The sequence below is a fragment of the Bidens hawaiensis genome, unplaced genomic scaffold (assembly GCF_021521415.1).
Source record: "Bidens hawaiensis isolate Kalapana, Puna unplaced genomic scaffold, B.hawaiensis_p1.1 tig00024008_1, whole genome shotgun sequence".
In the NCBI taxonomy this organism is placed as follows: domain Eukaryota; kingdom Viridiplantae; phylum Streptophyta; class Magnoliopsida; order Asterales; family Asteraceae; genus Bidens; species Bidens hawaiensis.
This window is the reverse complement of record NW_027493782.1, coordinates 182010-204691: the sequence shown is the minus strand read 5'-3', so window position 1 is coordinate 204691 and position 22682 is coordinate 182010. Positions and strand designations below refer to the sequence as shown.

The following is a 22682-nucleotide window of genomic DNA, read 5'->3' as shown; positions in this document are numbered from 1 at the left end:
TGTGTTGCTTGAATTTGTTGTTTAAATTTATGATGTTTGTTATGTTCAAATTAACTTCCTGTAATTTGGAAGTTATAATATTAAGACAACGTAAATCTATAACTTTTTGGTTGGTATGGTGATGTGTTAGGTGACAATGTAAATCTATCAAGTTTTAATAGTTAAAGAAATATTATGTTTGTTTAAATTGATGTTTAAGTTGATTATGTTTAGTGACAAGTTATTCCACCCGCGTGTCATGTGGGTATATAACCTAGTTAACAACAAACTTTTAAGTTTTCTATACTCTTCAACCTCAACAAACTTTTTCATTTTCTTATATTGGACCATTTTTTTAATTATGCCTAAATGTCAAAATTAATTTTTGAAATAAACACACCATTTTATTATTTCAAAATTAATAAAATTTTTCATATTTTTGGAAGTTGACTAATTAACCAATTTGATTTTAAAATTTTTATAATTATGTCGAAATTATTTATTACAATACAACTGTACTAAATGTTTTTTTTTTTGAAAATTTAATAATTTTTTATTCATAAAAGTGAACCATAGCTTTGGATTTAATAGATCTAACTACAAAATCATTGAATGTCTCTTATACAAAAGTTAAAATAAAAATTATTTTATAACAATTTGTAATCAATTGATTACAGTTTTATATAATTATATGTTTTTGTTCATATACAAAACGTGTGTATGTTTTAACTTCATTCAAAATTTTATTAACAAGTACTATAATCATGATTTGTCAAATTCTAAAAATATAATCTAATTGTAGTAGTATCCCAATATCAACAAACATTATTTGACAAATTCTCAATGACATCTAAAAGATTTTAATGAGTTTCAATCACAGGAAAGTTTTCATTTTTTATTTATTTGATCAATTTATAATTATGTTTAAATGTCAAGATGCATGCCTAAAATAAACCACACATATTTTCGATAACCATTTTATAATCATAGCTCACTGTCTCTTGAAACTAACAAAATTCAAATACGAGCCAGTCATGAACAATATTTATCGAAAACTAACTCAAAAGAAAGAGTATGGAATATGTATAATTATCGAAACAAATATAACTTTTTAAAATTAAAAGTTAGACATTTTAATTAAAAAAACAATTTTTTTTCTTGATTATAAGTTACTAACTATATATTTTTTTCCAGTTTGACATTTGTTAGAAGTAATTCGAATTTGCAGCAGCCAAGTCCAAGAGATTCGCAATACAAAGTTTATCGTTCATTTCAAAGTCTATACTGATTGAATAAATGAGACGAATGTTGTAGGTTATTAGTCTACTTGTAATCGTCTTTGTATTTACACATATAATCTTAGATATTCACTATAATTGATTAATTATGCTAGATAGTCATCATCTTTAATTTTAATGATACATTACAATCATTTATACATTTATTTATTTATGCTTTTAAGAATCGAATTTGACAACTCTTTTGTAGTTTATAATAGTCTCAAATCTCAACAAAGTTTCCAACTTTTATATTTGAACAATTTTTAATTACACATAAATGTCAAAATTATTGTATACAATTGAAAAAATAATTATTTAATGAAATTAATTTTAAATAAAGTAATGATGTAAAAGAGTTTAAAACATAATTTACTACAGATTGCAGCCACTTTAATAAAACTTTAATTAGGGAATGACTTCAATATAATAAAATTAAAATTAACCGGTTTAATTTTAATTATCTTTATATTATTTTAATTATACTTAATTAGTGAAATTAGTATAAAAAAACTTTAGTGGATCGATTTAACTTAATACACTTTTAAAAAGGTCTTTGAATCGAAATAAAACAAAAGTTTAATTATAAAATAGTTTATAATAAAATATACTTTTATTTATTTATTAATGTTAAATGAAACTCATAATACCTTAAGAATTTAGTTGTATATTTACTCAAGTTGCTATGATTTATTTTGTTTTTTATATTGTGAAGCAAAATGATTTTTTTTTTGTCAAATGTCGAAGAAGTTGATGTTGAGCTAATATGATGATAACATGTTCATGTCTTCGTTTGGTTTTGTAATTTAGGAGTATAGTAAGTTTGTGTAAGTATTAACTTTTTATGTACACAATTTAAATGTTTAATATTTTGGTTACAAACTTATGTTAAATATTTGTGTTGGTTTAATATGTTAGTTATGAAATTTTATGGTTGTCTATATTTATATGGTTGTTTCTATGTTTTCAATCCATGTGTAACATGGGCTACTATTATAGAAATATATTGGTGGGTTAGATACTTTTGCATAAATGAATTTCTGATCATCTATATCGATTCAAGTTAGCCTACAGTCTTCATATCCAGTTGAGTAAGTTGTGTTATTTTTGTTTCATGTGTAATATTTCTAATTTTCATGTCCTTAATATCTCTGTGAACACCAAATATAAATAACCTACAATTATCACTAAATTTAATAGTACTTGGTTTCCTGGTTTTCTAATTTTTCTATTTTTTGTATTAAAATTCTTCATTAAGTCAGCAAAATTTAAACATCATGCTATATAAAATTCTGTTTTTATATTTATGTTGTTCATCTTTTTCATATACTAACCATATTATTTTCTATTATAGATGTCTTCAAAATTAAATAAAATGTAATTTTTAGTCAATCAACATATTCCAATAAAAGGGTAATTCAAACGGTTAGTCATTTTAATATTTTTTAGTTACCCTTTAATTGTTTTTAAGAATGCATTTTTTTGTAAACGTGCAGCTTCAACTCCAAGAGAACTACTTACTAGCATTTTGAACGGTAACATTTTATTTTGAACGCGTTAATACACTATATTGTATTAAAATATAATTTTTTATTGACTAAAATATAGTATATAAAAATTAATATGTTATTAACTAATAATTAGGCACTTGTAACAGAAAATTATAAACGATTTTTAATGTATTTATTATTAACTACATTATACCTTTTTGATAAACAAATTTTTAATAACATTAAATGTATGTTTACACATTTTTTTTTCTATTTTCTTTTTTAGAAATGATACGAAACATAATTTTCAATTATCCAATACTAATTTATTTTCTTAAAACCAATTAAAATATATAATATAACTAAGATGTGTATACGAATCAATTTATGTTAATTAGAGGCGCAAAGATATTTCTCCATTTTTTTTTACTTATATTTGGTTAAATCAATTTATATTGTTCCAAACTTTGCAACAAAATTCACAAATTTAGTTGTGGTCCATATAAAAAAATCAGTTTTTTGGTTTTTAAGTAATATCATACCAATTATTTTTTATATTTCATTTGAACTAAAATTTTCATAAACACATTATGCTAAACAAAATCAAAAAGACCAAGATTATTTTGACTCATAGATTGGTTTTAAAAGTCGGTGTGCCAATAATGTTACTAAGGAATATGGATCAAAAGAACGGTTTGTGTGATGGAACTAGATTATGAGGTATTCGTTTTGTTGTAGTAAAAGTTATTTCATGTACTGATACTAATTATCGCACTTATATAATTCGTTTTGGTCTAACACCTTCAGTGTAAAGCCCCGTTACCAGTGCCTCACTTTAACGTTGGATTTACTCATAAACACATTTCTAAATATCAGAGTTAATTAAAACATTCGCGGGATATTAAACTTCAAACCAATATATTACATATCCATCATTTCTTGTCATTAACGAACATTCAAATCATTTAAACTCAAAACATTGTCTTTTAAAATAACATAACACAACACTTCATTGAGATGCCAGTGTCTTCAAATGCATGCCATGTGCGTCCCCTCAAGCAAGTTGCTTCATTCTGCTCACCTGCGTGCATACTAAAAGTCAGCTACGCAGAGTGAGTTCTAGTTAATCAAACAACATACCATACATTCACATACTGACATATGCACCCGAAGGTACATACTTCATATTTACTTACATGCTTACATACATTCGTACTTTCATCCTTTCTTTCATACTTACGTAATACTTCCATTCGTACATATACGTTTTAAAGAGCATTTCGCCCGATTAACTTCGCACATATTCTTAGGGTCGGTTCCCTACATTCGCCGATACTATTATGGTCGGTTCCCTTCATTCGCCGATACTATTATGGTCGGTTCCCTTCATTCGCCGATACTATTAGGGTCGGTTCCCTTCATTCGTCGATACTATTAGGGTCGGTTCCCTACATTCGTACTACTATAACATACCTGTCCTTTACATACTTTCCCTGACAATACGTGCAATCTCCGAAGAGCGTTCACGTACCATCAACATATCATACATACATTATTCAAACATCATATATTTTCATACATACATCATTCATACATCATACATATCAATCATACCTTTAACTACCACTTGACGGCACATGCAATATCCGAAGATCGTTCACACACCGTCAAGCAATCATCATATATAAATCATACAAAGCATACGCTTACCACCTAAGGTAAGTGTATTAACTATCACATCGAGTATGCACACAGCCCCGAAAACATAACAAGAAAGTGGGGCTAGAAACTCACCTATACTCGATTACGTTCACCGTTAATTGTTATTCCTTTCCTTAGCTGGGGTCGACTACCTGTATAACAATTACACGTATCAATTTAACTATCACTACTCAAATCGCGTTTTTAGTCTAGTTATAACACTCAACGAACGGGGGTCCGGGGGCAGCGCCCCTGGCAGCAGGGTCTAGGGGCGGCAGCCCCTAGCAGGGTCCAAGGGGCAGAGCCCCTGGCTGGGGTCGAGCTGTTAGGTCAGCTTGGAAAAATTTTATTTTTATTGTCTTATCACATTTTCCATTAGAATTTTGAATCATTTTCTAATTCGCTAACTCACCTTCCCTAACGAATTAAGCCAGATTCGTTAACTAATTCGTTTTCTCAACATGGTCTGGTTCGTTACTTGGTTCTTAACGAATTGGGTTCATAGCGAACTGGTCTGTATAACGAATTGAACCCTATAACGAATGAACCCTCTGTAACGAATTGAACCTTCTAATTCGTTATCTCCTTTAACGAATGACTATAACGAATTGGGGCTAATTCGTTATCTTTTCCTTAACGAATCTGGATACGAACTAAAGCTAGTTCATTAAGCTTCTTGTAACGAATCATCTGATGAATTGCCTCTAATTCGTTAACTCTCCGTTAACGAATTAGGGTTAGGTCAGAGAATGTCAGAAACATTCTCTGACATTCCCTTCCTCATACCCGCCGCCTTTCCGGCGCCGTCGTTGGAAAGCCGCCGAAAAACCGTGGGTTCGCCGGTTAACTCGTTTTTCACCGTTTTTCGTCCCGTTCGATCCAGATCTGATCTAGGGTGACCCCTAAGCTCATCATAGGTTCGGTTTATACCCGATTCCACCCGGATCTCTTGACTTAAACGGTTTAACGGTGTCGGCTCGTCGTTTTGTGACTATATCTAACGGGTTTAAGCTCATATAATATCATACTATCATTACCTTGGATCGGTGGTTGGTTTCCTTCTTGATTTCGGCTAAGATAAGGAGAGGATTAAAGAGAAGGCTTAAGTGTGTGTTTTGAATGGTGTATGGAATATGTATAAATGAGGAATTAAGTGGTGTTTATGGTTTATATATTTATGGATCATGGGCTTAGCCCATGGTCTTTCCTTTTTTCCTCTAACCCAAGTCCATAACTCATCTTCCTTTAACCGACACAGGCCCAACTCATGTTCTATTTATCTAAACCGATAACGACCCACTATAAAATAGACGAAAATTCAATTTATTATTATAACCAAAAGTAGGATGTTACATTCAGAAAAGAAACTTTTGTTTACTTGAAGAGAATGTAGTTTTTCCAATTGTAGTCTGTTTTGCAATGACCATTAACAAAAGTTAAGGTCAATCTCTAGTAAGAGTTGACATATATCTCAGAGACCCGGTGTTTACACATAGACAACTCTATGTAGTTTATTCAAGAGCAAAGAGTGGTGTTAAAATTCTTATATTAAACAAGGAAGACAAAGTTACAAATAAAGAAAAAATATGGTTTATAAGAAAGTCTTTTTAGTAGCTTATGAATTTTACATTTTTAACTTTTGATTATGTTTTCAAAGATTGTAATTTGAATATTGTTTGGGTTTATCTTTGTATTTCACAATCATTGGGTTTCGTACCAATATTATTTACATCTTAAAGTATGTTGTCGTCTCGAATAACATATAACAACTTATGTTGTCCTTTCAAATGACATGTGTTTATTCGAAAATTTCAATATTTCCACCCGTGTAGTACATGAGTTAATAACATAGTATAATATATAATGTGTAATTTTTATTTTGCTTATGGCATTGTAAAAAGAACAAGTGGAGAAAGATTTACCCATTCATACATTTGTTAATTTTATAAGATACTAGGTTTTATCTCCAATATTACGGGATTATTTTTATTTTTCGTTTCTAATATTTATATATATTTTATTTTAATTTTATTTATTGTAAAGGAGTTAATAATATACTTAGGTTTTGATAAGATTTTCATAAACAAATGAGATGTTATAACCCGATTAAAAGCAATCTGGGTTTGGTGAGACCCAGAGCCCGCGTATTTTTTACTATAAAATTGTTTCTCAAATATAAATAATATCTTTTTTTAATGAATATTAAGTTTTAGTATATCCCTATTTTATAGGAATTTCATATTAAATATTTGGTGATTAATTTTTAATATAATGAGATGTAATAACCCGTTTGAGGGTTATCTGGGTTTGGTGAGACACATATCTTGAATTCATATCAAATACATGATAAACCTTCATTTACAAATAAAATAAGCTATTGGCTTGGAAGGATGCAGAAATTAAGCAGGGAGCTTTTAAAGGCTTCTTTTGAAATTTAAATGCTTAACCAACTTTTATCCATGTTATTATTTGCAAAGCTTTAAAATAAAAGAAGATGCGCAACTTTTAATTTTGCATGGCACTAGTAAAATAAAGTTGGATTTAATAAAATAGGGTTAATTCCATTACCAATTCCATATAAGAGCATTTACATTTAGTTTATCAATACATGTGAGTAAAGTTTGGAGTAGTTTAGGGTGTTGTGAGTGGATAAAATAGAAATGCAATGATTTTTCAGTATATTTGAAAAATTACCGTTCATATCCTATAATTTTTTAATATATTTTGAAAGTGGTTGAGTTAAGGAAGGAGAAATGATAATGATAAATGAATAAAAATGTATTATTTAATTGAAAATGAGAGATTAAATGTAGTTATTTTTAATATAATTTTAGATTTAGAAACAAAGTATTGGATGAGAATGCTCTAAGGAGTTAATCGCCACTACCAACACCTATTAGTTACACCTACAACTTTTCTTACATTTCTGCCATACTTATTACACACTTACATCTCCCACTTAATCGCCAAAACTTATGGCAATAACCCCTCTTGTGATTGAAAAAAAAATCTACCCCCCCATGTGATCAAAAGCCTCAAAAGAGCCCAAGTTATAATTTTTTTTTTGCAAAACTAGACCTTTCGGTTTATCTAAAAATCGCATTTATGACCTTATAGCAGCTACATTAGAACTCTCCAAGGGGTTTTAGAGCTTGTTGAACCACCCTAGGCCAAGTTTGACCTCGCAAAGAAAGCTAGACCATACCATGATTAGACTAGACGTCGTATAAGGTCAAAATGCACAAAAATGGGTTATGCGTGAACCGGAACTTTTGCAAAATCTAGATCACGCGAGAAAGGAAAATTGCGTGAAACCCCCTTCTCACATGATCCTTCTTTTGCAAAAAATCAGGTTATGTGAAAAAGTCCATCTGTGTGATCCCTTTTTTTTCGAAACACCAAGTCATGTGAAAAGCCAAGCCATGCTGTAAGGCCCCGTTATCGGTGCCTCACTTTTGACGTTGGATTTACTCATAAACGCCGTTCTACAAATCAGAGTTTATTTAAACTTTTGCGGAAACGTTAACTTTAATCACTCAATACAAAAATTCAATCTTTTCTTTAAAACATAATATACGACATTATAATTAAAACACCATTTCTCTTCTATCTTCAGATGCCAACCTTTCAATCCATGCCATGTGCCCTCCTCGTGCTAGCTCATCAATCATACTCACTTGCGTGCATACTAATAGTCAGCTACGCTAAGTGAGTTCTAGTTAATCAGGCAACATACCATTCATTCTCATACATTTCTTCCCGTATTCGAGGACACATATTATTAACTTAACCTTGTATAAATATCCATAAGAGGAACGTCATGTAATATCTATTAAAAGAACTATTACTATTACTATTACCCGTACTATATATATATATATATATATATATATATTCTCCATAGAAGGAACACTCTATATACTTTCCATAGAAGGAACACTCTATATATTATCCATAAAAGGAACATTATACTATCCATAGAAGGAACACTACACTATCCATAGAAGGAACACTATGCTATCCATAGAATGAACATTATACTATCCATAGAAGGAACTCTATATATTATCCATAAAAGGAACATTATACTATCCATAGAAGGAACACTACACTATCCATAGAAGGAACACTATGCTATCCATAGAAGGAACATTATACTATCCATAGAAGGAACTCTATATATTATCCATAGAAGGAACACTGTATATAAGTTATTATTTAATATCCATGTAAGGAGCTAATCACTTCCCTTGGCAATACGTTCAATATCCGAAGATCGTTCACATACCGACAAGCTTTCTTTCATAACGTTCATATATCATCCTTACATTACATACAATATTCATATCTTTATTTATAACCTGACAGTACGTGCAATATCCGAAGATCGTTCACGTACCGACAGGCAATCATTCGTATCTATCACATATATCATACATGGCATACACTTACCATTTAAGGTAAGTGTATTAACTATCACATCGAGTATGCACACAGCCCCGAAAACATAACAAGGAAAGGGGCTAGAAACTCACCTGGATCCTGTTGCATTCGCCGTTAATCGTTATTCCCTTCTTTAACTGAGCTCGGCTAACTGTTAAATATATATTTGTTAATTAACCGTATAATTACTTAAGTTGGTATTTTAGTTAACCAGCTTATTTTCTAAGTTGAGCTTGCTGGTTTAGTTCATGATAATGGGCTAGTCTTGTTTTAACTTATGGGCTTGACATTTGCGGACTTAGTTAAGTCAGTCCCATTGTCCATTAAAGCATCTGGTCCTAACTGGGTTCAGGCCCAAACCAAACAGAAAACTGAGTGGCCGAGAACTCAAGGCAGAGAACCCCTGGGACCGAGAACCCATGTTGACCGAATACTCATGCTGACCGAGAACTCCCTTTTTGAGCGAGAACTCTTTTCTTGACCGAGAACTTAGTTCACCGAGAACTCAATGGCCGAGAACCCTCAGTCTTGGCCGAGAACCCTCAGCTTGGAACGAGAACTCTCAGGTCGGGTGTGTTCAGCTCATCTTTCTATCTTTATCACTTTTACCTAGCTACGTTAACTGTTTATGGTTCATATCATGAACTTTTAACCACTTTTCTCCACCATTCATAACCGTTTTACACCCATCATCATTACGGCTTCAAGATCTAGCTCGTTCTAGTCATAAAGTTTAAACCTTTATAGTGTTAAAACGTTCTAGCTAGATCTAGGGTTTCCTTTATGAACCGTACATAATCATAAGTTCGTTAAGTCCATTTTAATCCTCAAGTTTGCAACTTTATGGTATAGCTATACTCGATTTACTATCCTACTTAGTTTCATGCATAACCGACTTCGTTTGCCCGTCCTTTTCACAAACCGAACACTACTCGTTTTACCCGATACGAACCAACTAACCCGTTTATTATCAAGTTCATTACTTTATCATTAATCATGACCCGATCTATCATCATACCAATTTTCATGTAAATCCGTTCATGAAAAGTAAGTTTTTTTTAACAAAAACGTACCTTTAAGGTTTTTGTATGAAATCACTCGAGCTACTCAAAACCATATCAAACGAACTCCGATTTGAGTGATTCAAGCGGCCACGGAACCATCTCGTCCAGATCTACAAACCCATCAGCTCACCTTCTCCGTAAACCGCCGCTACAGTCACCGGAACAGCTGAACAGTTGCCGGGATCTTCACTTTTGAGCTGCTATGGTTTTGCTGATAAAAATCGGACTTCCCGTCCTCTGATCGAAGATCTAATCGGTGGAAATATTCATTTACATACCATGAACACTCAGTCAAATTTTGAGACCGATCCGACGGCTAGATCTCCGGGAATCGTTGTGTCTTTGTGGGTGGTTTTCTCAAAAACGAGAATTGTGTTAAGTGTGTGTTTTGATGGTGTAGGCTATGGTGTGGAGATGCATGAAAATGGAAAGAATTAGGGTTTTAAGGGGTATTTATACTCCCTTAAGCCCATGAACCTTAAGCCAATCTTTCCTTTTTGGTCCATAATTAATTCCATCTAATTAGCCTACTTATCCTTCCATCTTTATCATTTTATTTCTCTATTAACTTAAGTAAACTTTTCCACCATAAATAAATAATATATTAAATATTATTCTTAGAAATTTCGGAATGTTACACATGCACAAGACCATAAGTGGTCAATGTGGCAGCATCAACTTTTGCAAGCCCAACGATATTTACTATTATTATTTTTAGCTCCGGTAAAATAATGAATGTAACCAAAACCGACCCAATTCGCGCTGACTCGCCGCTGTAACTACTGGGTTTTATCGATCGATTTTTTTTCTTTTAGCTCGAGCTATATGTTACGAACTAATTTAGTTTTTATATTTAGTGCCAGTACCATAAAGAAGCTAACTGAATTCGTGTCGCTTTAATCATAAGTCGTATTTGTTATTTTTTTTTTCTAATGTTAATATTTCTTATTATAAGTTATACCGGTGTCATACTGTTTTCTACAGAGAAATATTATTTTTTTCAATTTTGTCAGTGTAACACGAACTTTTCCCATACCAACAGAGTACACGTTAATGTACTACTTCATTTTGTAGATTTTACTGAGTTGTTTTTCTTAATTATGTTCCATTGCCCTGGTTTTTTCATCGCATTATCCAAATTGCAGTGTTATACCAATCCCGAGTTCCAAGGTTTTCAAGAGTGATTCTTGAATCTTTTTGGACAATGACACTATTAAACTCCCCAATTCATCATCAGATGAGCAACTCACTTCATGTGTTCAAACTGATTTATAATATATTATAAGCATGTGGTATAATGTACAGGCAACTATTTATTGTTTTGTGATTTAAATTTTTTTAGAATTTACAAAACAATTGTTTTAGAATGTGATACCCAAGTTCTGGTATATATCTGCAAGGGCACGATATAGAGTGGCGGCGGCTGGAGGAGCAGGTAACGAACCAAGAAGAATTTCCTGCGCAGTAATCAATTGTTTTCCATAGAATCGGGAATTTTTGTGGACACGAGTTGTGACCACACTCCCCTCCACCGAGCATCCAACAAATGCTCCTTTTGTACAGCTGTAAGTGTAGCACGTAGCATACCCGCCACTTCCAGCTCGTACATCTGCTTCAGCTGTTCTTCCGATAATACCAAGAGCCGCACTCAAGCCAGCTCCAAATGAACCATGCACATCACTGCAGAATGTCTTCACAGCTTCTTCCGACCTCAAAACAATTATCAAGTCTGCAAATTCACCCCCACCCTGCATTTTATAATTATTAACATCAGAAATAATAACTACCTGATGAAATAGAATATGAAACAAGACAAATATACCATATACTTGGCAAAACTAAAAATAACATATTTGCCCTTACAAGTAGTTAAAATACCAAATATACCAAACTAATAAAAATATATAATATATGACAATTTTACCCTTATTTTCTAAACTTTAATATTTTATATATACCCATCTTTAAATTATAAGTTTTTTCATTTACCTATTTTTAGCTTAAATTTCCTTTTATCCTCTTTTTACTTACTAGGGCTGTCAATTTATGACACGGACCTGTTAACACGACACGGGTTTTAACAAGCTTTGGTTTGAGCTTAACAAATAGATTTTCAATTTAAAAAATAAATAAATATGCACTCCTAAAGTCCTAAACCTAAAGTCATACTTACATACAACATTTCACTCATGCGGTCATGCCCGTTGATATAATATTTTTAATGAATGTTATGATTTGCCTCAATGGTTTTTCGTCTTAATTATGTTATGGATTTGTAGTTTTTTGTTTCAAATATGCTATGGATTATGTATTAATTGAGACTTTTATACTCGTTTTGAAAATTTTTTTTTCATTACACATGTATTATTCATTGTGTTTAAAGAGGTCCCTCAACAGGTCTTAACAGGTTAATTTATTACTAAACAGGTTCCTGTTCGTGTTTGGAAAAAAAATGACACGATTAATTATTGTGTCGTGTGCGTGTTTAGTGCCACAGGTCATCATGTCTTATCGTGCCGTGTCCGACATGTTATGGCAGCCCTAATTTTACCCATATGTAATAGTTTTCGCAAAACACTAGATTGCTTATCGTTCGATTATCATGCAATTATACCTGGTATGATTTTCTGATTCGAACATGCAGATTCTATTGTTCGATTATCTGTTGTTGAGACTTGAGAGGACAAAAGAAAAGCGACCACGGTTCAGTTCGCTTGCTTATTTTCGATGTCAGTCAAAATCAAAATTTTAATAATTTTTTATTAAAATTGGGTGTGTATATATATATATGATATTTTTCAAGTTTGTAAAAATATATATGAAATTAATCCTAAAACGAGCACTGTAATACCTGAGCACCCCATCCAACACCAATACAAGATATAGCAGAGGGGGGAGACCAAGACCCGTCTTTCCTACGAGCAACCACCAATCCGGTTCCGACTTTATAGGTAACCATCATACCAACCTTTACTATTGTAACTATCGCGAGGCCCTTTGCGTGTCTTAAAACTGCATCAGGAATTGACTTTTCGGGTCTCGAAGAACCAATCTTGCTATGATATCCTTGAATCGTGTTTGTAGCTTTGTATATCTCATACTCCATCGACTGCCCCCAAGGAAAATTCAACCACGATCTTAACGTGCTTAGATCCGTGAGATCATGAGTTGGCAGTTGTGAAGCACGGCTTACACAATCCATCAAATATGGTTGCACGGATTCAAGGCGCACGAAACACACGTCACACACTCGTTGGGTGTTTGCAACACGAAACTTTACAGGCAGTAAGCTTCTTCCTTTGGTACACTGACCGCAAAATATTCCTCCACAGAAACGACAGTGGTGTCGGGTGCACATGATGGGGTGAAAGCGCACGTTACATAGCATACAGGCGGTTGCACAACTGTCGGGCAGCCATTTAGGTGGTTCAGTTTCGAGGAGTTGTTGGATGTTGCCAAAATTGGCCTCAGTTAGAGTTTGAGCCATTTCTTTCCATGCTTGGTTAATTACGTTTCTAGACGTATTATTATTGTTACTATTACCACGAGCCGCTAGTAGCATTTCATGTACAACATTCCACATGGTGAGCTCCTTGTCTTGTTCATCAGGAAAGATTCCGCCAACCGAGTTGGAGATACCTCGGCTCCATTCTTCATGTTCGGTTTCTGACATAGCGGGTACGGAAACGGGTATCCACACTCCGGTTTCTTCTACAAGAGGCGGGTCGTAAAAGAAGTATCTTCCAAGCATCTTACTTTCTGTATCGTAATGGTTACATTTAAGTGATGAATTATCAATTTGGACCGAGCGTTGGGTTAAAGGCTTTTCATCATTTATCGCGATTTCTTCCGTTTTGAAATCAGGAGTAGTTTCAGACTTGTTACGAGCTCTGCAGCCCTGTGAAGATCAAATTTTTGTTATTCGTAGATTTCACATAAAAACGATTACAGTAAAGTGGGAGGCTGCAAACCCCTTTTTATTATGCAAGACCCGCTAAACAAACTTAGTTTGTGTAAGAGTATGTATGTATGTATGTATCAGTTGTTTGTTAAAAAGACATAGCTAACAATTAATGGTTGGAAAAAAAATGAATAACATAATTATTAGGTGACTGATCGATCGAGCTCAGAATTTACAATACAATTACCAGAACAGAATCAGCAGCAGCAGTGTTGATTGAATTCAATGTCTCTTTCATTCTTCTATCTGCTTCTTTAAATTCCATGTTGATGATTAAATAAACCAACGATACGAAACCCTAGATTTATTTCACAGAATAATAGTAGTAATATTATTATTAATTTTCCGACTGCATAGCGAGTTATAAACCTCAAAGACTAGGAGGGGTCATCTTTTTTTACAATCTAGTCCCTCCTAATTTGATTAAATAAAAAAAATAAATTAGACTTAGCAAAATGGATGAGTTTGGGTCAAGACAGTTTTGGTTTTAGGTTAAGTCGTTATGATGGGTCATTTGATAAATATAAATAAATAAAGATAGGATGGGTTTTAATCAAGATGAGATAACTTAAGATTTTTTTTAATACTAGATAACTTTTTTACGCATTCGATTTCGAGTATATCATCCAGTTCTTTGTTAACTAGTTAAATTCGAACCTCTAGCAAATATTTTAGAAATCAGTTTACACCGACCGATTATAATAGTTGCCGTTCACTAGCCTAGTATGTTTTAGACCGGTAAATTGTGTGAAACGTAATACTGGTTTGTACCGTTGTACCGTAAGCTCAATGTAAAACTTTAGGCTTATGCTTTAGACCCAAGACTTTTAGCAGCCCATCCATGAACAATTTACCTCCCGATTTTAAGTTTCAACCTAGCAGTCTTTGATCAATTTACCATCGTCATTTTACCATTAAATCTAATTGCTCTCAATATTGTCATCGAGCAACTTTGGATTATTTGGTATTATGAAATCATGCACTTTTCAAATATCTTTTAGTTGAAGTATTTTTATGGAAATATAAGGTTAAACATCCACCCGGTAAAACTGGTTGTGCCATTTTTAAGCCCAATCATGTACGGTTAAAAAACCCTATTTTAATTCACTGCCTCTAGCCACAGTCTTTACAACTTTATATTAGGTCACACTTCGTATTCAAATAATTCAAAAAAAAAAATATGACAGTTGATCATACAGTAATCTATACTAACGTGCCTAATTTTTTGTTTTGACAACTAAAATCTATCACCCATGAAACTCAAACAATCACCAATTTAGTGGAGATAAACACCAAATGATTGAAGTAAACACCAAATGCGCTAGGCCTAAGGAACATAGGCACAATGTGATTTATCATATTAAGTATGCTCATAACTTATAACATTCTGATTGAAGTAAAAATAATCAATTGTTCATCTTAGTCACACTGACATACCTTTCCATTAATGTATAGTTGTCATTGGCAGCGAAAATGAACGTTAGTAGTGTTAATTGATCATATTGTCAATATGTATTATATTTATTATCATATAATATGCCTTATTGTGGATTGTTCATCTGACGAGACACGCCTAAAAATGTCATACTAGTCAATCACTTTGTATAATAGAACGAGGAACAAGGGTTAACTCCAAATGAATTTTTGAAAACATTGGATTTCAATTATGTAGATTTTCATGCTCTAACTATAGTTCTTTACCGGCTTTAGTGTAAGATTTGATCCAATAATTTAACCTTTTTTTTTTTTTACTTTTACAAAATTTCTTAGCAACTTTTGCAACAACTCAAGAGATTCTCGTATCCAAAGTAACTACAATAGAAAGAGAAAAATGCGATGTATAGGGGTTCAAGTGAATATTAACAAAGTTAACATACATCTTCCAGAAAAAGTTATACCTCATTAATGCTTATCTAAACAGAGATCGTCGTGTCTCATTACCATCAATGGTCACTTTTATATAAATTGTGAAACTATGTTTCAAGGGTACTTTTAAAAACAATGTTGTCAAGTGCAAGATGTGTGTCAAGAATGAAGGATGGCCGTTCATAGTTAAACTGGATCACTATTCTCATCTATTGAATATTTATAAAAATTAATCTAAATGAACACTAAAATATCAAATAATCAAAACAATATAGTATCTATTTGGTTTAATGAAATGGAATATGTTTTTACATTGCTTGTAGCAACACAAATAAATAACAAATTCAAATTAATACAAAAATATAAATGAAAAACTAAACTGAATCAAATATATAAAATTACAAAACAATTAACTTACATAAATTTACTATATGTTCTGCTTCTAAATGAATATCTTCATTAAAGAAGGGGTAATTTACCTCTTGGTAAACATCCCCTGCGTTAACGAAGAGAAGTCGTATTCGCCTCCTAACTGAGTCGGAAGACTTAATGGTCCCTTTGAATGTCTATTTGCCCCTACAGGTTTTGTGTTCGGGGCAACCTGACTTGCACCATACATACTGCAAACAACAAATACAACCCGATTAATGTACACATCACATGAAAGTTGTTCTTGAACAAGAAATCAGGTAACTTAACTAGGAGTGTAAACAAGCCAAACCACCATGAGCTACTCGATATTGGGTTGCTAAAAGCTTGAATCGGAGACAAGCTTAAACGGGCTTTGATCCAAAAATTAGTTCGTTTAATATACAAGCTCAAGCTGGCTCATGAGCCTATTATTTATGTAATGTTTATATAAAATAGTAATTATAAATCTTTATAATAATTATCACTGTATATAAATTTATGACTAAACAACTAAAAAAAATTACTGTTTATAAAAATTATATTTGAAATATAGATAATAACTACAAACGTATAAAAATTAATTAACAAGTAATACACGAGCTGAGCCCAAGCTTAAAAATTTGCTCACAACTTCACGAGCGAGGCTCGAGTTTCAGAAATAGAGCTTGAAACGAGCTGAGTTCGAGGTCGAACCTAAACAAGCTAGGGCTTGGCTTGACTCATTTAGAATCCTACGTGAAATTACACGTGTTCACGGTCCGGTTTTGACGAGAATTATGGGCCCAGTTGGATGGGTTGGCGGACCCAACCGGTTTTAGCGGTTTAAACCAATTGTTTTGTACTATTTTTTTTCAAAATCATAAGTTTGTATTAGAAACTTTAAAGTGACAAAAGAAGGTTCGTGGATATAATACACATACTCAACTAAATGACTAAATAATATAAAAGTTACCTTGATGGTCTGTAAAATCCAGGATTCCCAATAGGCCGGTGGAACCCGAACCCATTCACGCTGTTTTGTTGATTACCCGTGTGCTTAGGTTGCGGTTGAGTATGAACTACTAGCTGTCGCTGAACTGAAGATGTTGGCACCATAGTCGACTGGTCAAAGGTTCGCGAGACACATTAAAATGTTGCAGTTAAATCAATCAAAATAACCTGGTTTGAACCTTGAGCATATGTGTTGGTGAGCATACCTTTTCTGAAAGATTCATGATGTCTTGTTTACATGGTTGTTGGGTGGGAGATGGGGTCACCCAATCTAATCCATCAAAAAGATCCTCAAATTCAGATTTTGTTTTTGTTTTCGTGTGTGCTATGTTACTTAAACTTTTGTCTTCTGCCACCGGTAACATTGGACTAGATGCTGCAAATATGTATATCAAATTAATCTTTTAATTAATATGCAGCTGAAAAGAGTATCTATCTTCTAGGATGCAAAAGACTAATATACCACTAAAACTTACTTTGATTCCTTGCTTGTGGAAGATCAAATAAATCTGTGGCTTGATAGTTATCAACTTTTTGATCCGACACAACCTCAACAACTTTATGTTCCACTGGTTTCAATTTGGGTTCGATTTTATGTTCCACTGGTTTCAATTCGGCTTCAATTTGTTTTGGATGAACAATGACCTATACACGTCACGGGTCAACTGATGTGACTATTTTTTCATAAAAAGACAAAGCTAAAGTAGTTTAAAAACTAAGTGTCAACATTAATAATACCTGTTGCTCAAGAACTTTAGGAGGGAGAGGTGTGGGTTTGTTTAAGTTGCGAAGTTGAGGGTTTTGTTTTTGATCAGGTAAATGAACAATGACTTTAGTTGGGGTGCTGACAGTGGGCCCGGTGGGTTTATAAACCGGAACATGCTGCTCGCGTGTTGTACTCGAAAGAGGTTCGACTTTTCGTTCTCGAGAAACCCATCTCTTGTCTACATACCTGACCATAATATTATTTACAAATTTATTTGGCATATGAATAGTAGAAAAAAAGAGAAAACCACATTGTAAACATTAAACTGGCTTTTTTGTATAACCTTTTTTTAAAAAAATAATTAAAATCGTTTTAGTGAAAATGCTAACAAAACTAAGGAGTGTAATTGAGCCAAGCTGCACGGGAGTCGGGAGCTAATCGAGATCGGCTTGCTAAAAGCTTGAATCGAGTATGAGCACAAGCGTAAAAATGAGCTTGTTTAATAAACGAGTCAAGCCCGAGCTTCACTTAACTCGAGTAAGCTCCCAAACATAAATGAGCCCATCATTTATATAACTTCTACTTATAGTTTAATATATATTTACATAATAGTTATTATATATATATATATCATTATTCATTATGATAAATATAACCAAATAATATAAAATTATAATTGTATATATATATATATATATTAAATTAATTATACGTGTATATCAATTAATAAATAAACAATAAACGAGCAAAGCTCGAGCTCTCGTAAGTTAAATGAGCCAAAGTCGAGCTTAAACGAGCTCAGGCTCAGTTCAGCGCGTTTACACCCCAAACCGAAGCAAGTGAGCTAGTTCGCCTGGTTTGTTATTATTATTATTATTATTATTTATTTTGAAATATGCAGTTATCAACAAACAGAAAGTACAGTTTAAAAGAGAAACATACTTTGCACGAATGAAATTTTCAATCCCGACTCTATCATATTTAGGAGGCAACAAAGCTTCCCAATATTGATTCGATTTATTATTTCCCATTGCTGCAATAACCACAAATATTTGTTAACAAAATACAACTTCATTTTTCAATTCCTAATAAGGATACTGAAAGTATAAATGGTTTCAAGATTGCTAGATGCACAAGATCTAACAACTCACTTTGTATATACGCAATCTGATCTGGCAGCCATGTATCAAGCGTAGCCGATCTCACCTAAAACAAAACAAAAAAAAGTTAAAATCAACAAAAACTCAATAAACATTATTATAATCATAAGTTGTTGGTAATAAAACAGAACCTTTGATATGTGTACTCCAAGACTTCTATGAACACCAGAACAATACATACATATAAAAATCCCAAGATTCACACTAGCCCATCTTGGACCCCTGAAATCATAACAAATATATTTGAATAAATTGCACATCTCAACATTTTTCATAAAGATATAAATTAAAAGAATACTTTCACTGTGCTACAATGTCACGCACTCACGCCACCTACTTGCTTTTGCAGTCAGCACATTCCCGATTCTCTGGTAATTTAAGTAACCCTTCGAGTATCTGCAACACGGGTCAATATTTAATACAGTAGGTACAGGTGTTTATACGCTAAAAGTTACAATATTTTTTCAAAGATATGCAATATTCTGTTGGAATCTCATGACACCAAAGGGCAGCAATTTGAGGCAGAAACAACCAGTTTCAACTGTCAACAACTAAACATGTTGATTTTGCTTAAAAGTTAAAAGTATACTATTAAAAATTATGTTATGATATGTGTCAGAAGAATTACAACTCATAAAAGTGGGCCCAGGATACGATGCATTATCTTGGCATCTACCAAAGCTCCAAAACATTCTTTGACAGCTATTAACTCATACAAGTGAATACAAACACAAAAAAGGTCTTCCAAGTTCCAACTGTTTGATCTTATTAATAATCTAATAATTTGTTTAATGTGTCACAGCATCATGATTCATGAGACTCCTTTTGTGATTTCCTTAATATTGCCAAATTGCAAAAAATAAAAACTATTAATAACTTGTTCATTAACTGTAACCTTTTATTGGCACTTTACAGCTTGTACAGCATGCATTAGTGGTTGTACTTTTAACAAACTTAAATATTAGACTTTTTGTTGCTAAATGAATTAGGCCAACTACTCACTACATGTCTACATTATTCAAGTTATTAACTTCCATTAAAAGAAACTACTTTATAAGTTGCCAAATAATTTCTACCAAATATTCCAACAAGATAGCATGCCTGCCTGTACATCATGCATCAAAAGTTGTAACCACAAGAAATGAAAAGCAAGCTGTACTATATTTGAATGAACAGAAAGGACATGGACGGCATTTAACAATATATGAATTCAAAAATAATACCAAAACTTAATTCTCAAATTTTGTATTCCAAATCATAAGAAAACTAACTGCATACATATTAAGGAAAATGAAAGGTCAATTAAGTAGATGAAAATTTGTTCAATGATGAATAGAAAGTATCGAAATCAAATAAGAGAGGGGAGTTGATGATTATTATTATTATTATTATTAGGAAACGGAAAGCGTACCTTTCGGTGCTTTTGATCGAGGCCTTTAGTAACGCGTGATTTATCATTCATGTTATGTTCCTTCCTTCCTTCAACAACCTGCTTCTTCTCTCTGTCTGTCTCAAGTATCAATCCGCGGGAATTTGTTCAAGAAAGAAAGAAAGAAAGGTCCGCAGTTTGTTTGATTGGATTTTGACTTTTTGATGATTAAAAAGAATGAAAGATTCCTTTTTTCTCTTTCGACTGTTTTGGGATTGGTGGATAATAATAATAATAATATTATAGATACGTTTTGCAGGCTTTGGATCTTACTAATGTATTTCTTTCCAACTTTGTTCTTTTGGGGTAGGGGTGTTCTTCGAGTTCGTTTTTTGGGATCCGGGTTTTTCGGGTCGTGTGTTTCGGGTTTCAAAATTTTATATCTTAACCAGAACCCCAACCCAAATCTCTCATGGGATTTTCGGGTTCGGGTTTTTTTGGGTTGGGTTAATCGGGTTTCAAGTATCCTAGAAAACAAAAAAAAATAAAAATTTCAATGCTAAATTTAAAATAACATATTCTTCTTTGCTCGTAACGCAAATAATCAAATAATAAACCAACATAACTTGATAAAACAATCCAAAAGAAGAATAAAACTAAGTAACTAACTTGAACCATAATTTTTTCAATCAGACGTGATTTGGTTATTCGATTACGGTTGCTATTAGTAATAAACGAAAAACATAAATAATGATAAATAAGCATTCCATAATAATTGGAATGACAACAATCGATTAGGGTCAGATTCTGATAACTTTAGTAGCTAAGATTAATCATATCATACCTAAAAAATATATTTAATTTCAAAACTAAAAGTTTATTCGGGTTGACCCGAAACTTATAAATCAAACCCGAAAACCAACATGAATTACTTCGGTTTGGGTTCAAGTTAGTCTTTTCCAGGGTTCGGGTTTTTTAGTTCGGGTTAGTTTGGGTTCCGGTACATGTTTTTTCGGGTTAGGTTTCGGGTAAAAGTGACAGCGCTACTTGGGGGTATGGTAAGATAGTTGGACTTTTATTGACAAAGACTAACAACATATTTATAATACTAAACTAAAGAGCAGTGATTACAACTAACAGAATGTAAATATTCAACAAACTACGTCGCTACTCTTTTTTAAATTGCAAAATCTAACCTTTTAGCTGATTTTATGTTTACAAAAGTTATATTGCGGGGTATATGAAATTGTGCAATTAGTCTCTTAAAATTTAACTAAGGAGAGTGATGGGTCCAATAAATAGTTATACCAAAAGTTGCTACTTTAAATCATAGTTAGCTGTTATAAAGGTGATTGATGTTAGGAAGTATATACAAAGTGTGATCTTGTTATTTTCGTGAGTTATAACTGTGGTCAGGACCGTCCCTGAGAATGCTTGAGTGTTCATTGTGCGAGTAAAAAAAATGGGCCATAATGTAAACCCATATACACACACACTCGCGCGCGCATACACACACACATACATATATTTATATCAGTAGCAACTCGATAAGCGTGATAACATATTAACATTAAACAAAACAATACTATTATAACAATATGATCTGTATAAAATAGTTTGTGCAATTATAATCTAAGGATATTTAAGTGCATCCCGATCAAAGTTTCACAATGAGAAAAAAATAAAACTTCTTTCAACTTTAAATAATAAACATAAAACATACTCCGTATAAGATTAAACTCTAAAGGCAGAATAGTTCAAATTAATTAAAAAAAATCTTATTATCTTGCAAAGAGCAGCTTAGATAATTACAGTAGAAATGCTAATTAATACAATTTTAATTAATTAACGAATGGATTTTAAATTTGGGTCTTTTTATTGGTTTTAGATTACTTTTGGGCCAAACAACTAACATTTGGACCAAGACAAAAATGATTTCACTTGGGTTTGTTTAATTAATTGTGCAAAATATATGGGCCGTTTCAGGTTTTGGGCCTTGTGCGGCTGCACAGTCTGCGTAGGCCCATATCCAACCCTAACTGTTAGTGCATGGTTTTGCGTCTCGAGTCTTTGTATTTATGTTTTGTATTTATTAATGAAAGAATTATTATTATATAAGCTAGTTTGTTAAGAAGTCTCTAGTTCGTTAAGGATGTTTAACGAACTAGATGTTAAGTTAAGTTTCCTCCTGATTCGTTAAGGATGTTTAACAAATCAGGGGATAGTTCGTTAAGGTTTATTATTTGTTTGTAATGTAACGAAGCA

The 22682-nt window shown here is 32.6% G+C and overlaps 2 protein-coding genes across 2 annotated transcripts; both read right to left on the bottom strand.

Moving 5' to 3' along the window:
- Positions 1 to 11210: 11210 nt before the first annotated feature.
- LOC143568563 (uncharacterized) lies at positions 11211 to 13711 on the bottom strand. Its single transcript, XM_077054690.1, has 2 exons — positions 12806 to 13711; positions 11211 to 11702 (listed from the first exon to the last, which is right to left on the bottom strand). Exons 1-2 carry the CDS (start codon positions 13703 to 13705, stop codon positions 11316 to 11318), a joined length of 1287 nt encoding a protein of 428 aa, XP_076910805.1. The 5' UTR covers positions 13706 to 13711; the 3' UTR covers positions 11211 to 11315.
- Positions 13712 to 16201: 2490 nt separating this feature from the next.
- On the bottom strand, positions 16202 to 20510 carry LOC143568562 (ADP-ribosylation factor GTPase-activating protein AGD5-like). The gene is made up of 10 exons (XM_077054688.1): positions 20460 to 20510; positions 19386 to 19444; positions 19180 to 19270; positions 19040 to 19094; positions 18831 to 18921; positions 17921 to 18134; positions 17659 to 17827; positions 17389 to 17558; positions 17145 to 17293; positions 16202 to 16401 (listed from the first exon to the last, which is right to left on the bottom strand). Exons 1-10 carry the CDS (start codon positions 20508 to 20510, stop codon positions 16257 to 16259), a joined length of 1194 nt encoding a protein of 397 aa, XP_076910803.1. The 3' UTR covers positions 16202 to 16256.
- Between the last annotated feature and the right edge of the window lie 2172 nt (positions 20511 to 22682).

Bases quoted from the DNA above. Each gene is read 5' to 3' on its own strand.
- LOC143568563 (XM_077054690.1), bottom strand. From the start codon at position 13,705: ATGCTTGGAAGATACTTCTTTTACGACCCGCCTCTTGTAGAAGAAACC. The intron at 11,703-12,805 runs GTATTACAGTGC...TATAAAATGCAG, and splicing joins GTGTTGGATGGGGTGCTCAG to GGTGGGGGTGAATTTGCAGA.
- LOC143568562 (XM_077054688.1), bottom strand. From the start codon at position 20,510: ATGAATGATAAATCACGCGTTACTAAAGGCCTCGATCAAAAGCACCGA. The intron at 17,294-17,388 runs GTATGCTCACCA...ACCTTTGACCAG, and splicing joins TCATGAATCTTTCAGAAAAG to TCGACTATGGTGCCAACATC. The intron at 16,402-17,144 runs GTAACTTTTATA...TGTTGTTTGCAG, and splicing joins GGATTTTACAGACCATCAAG to TATGTATGGTGCAAGTCAGG.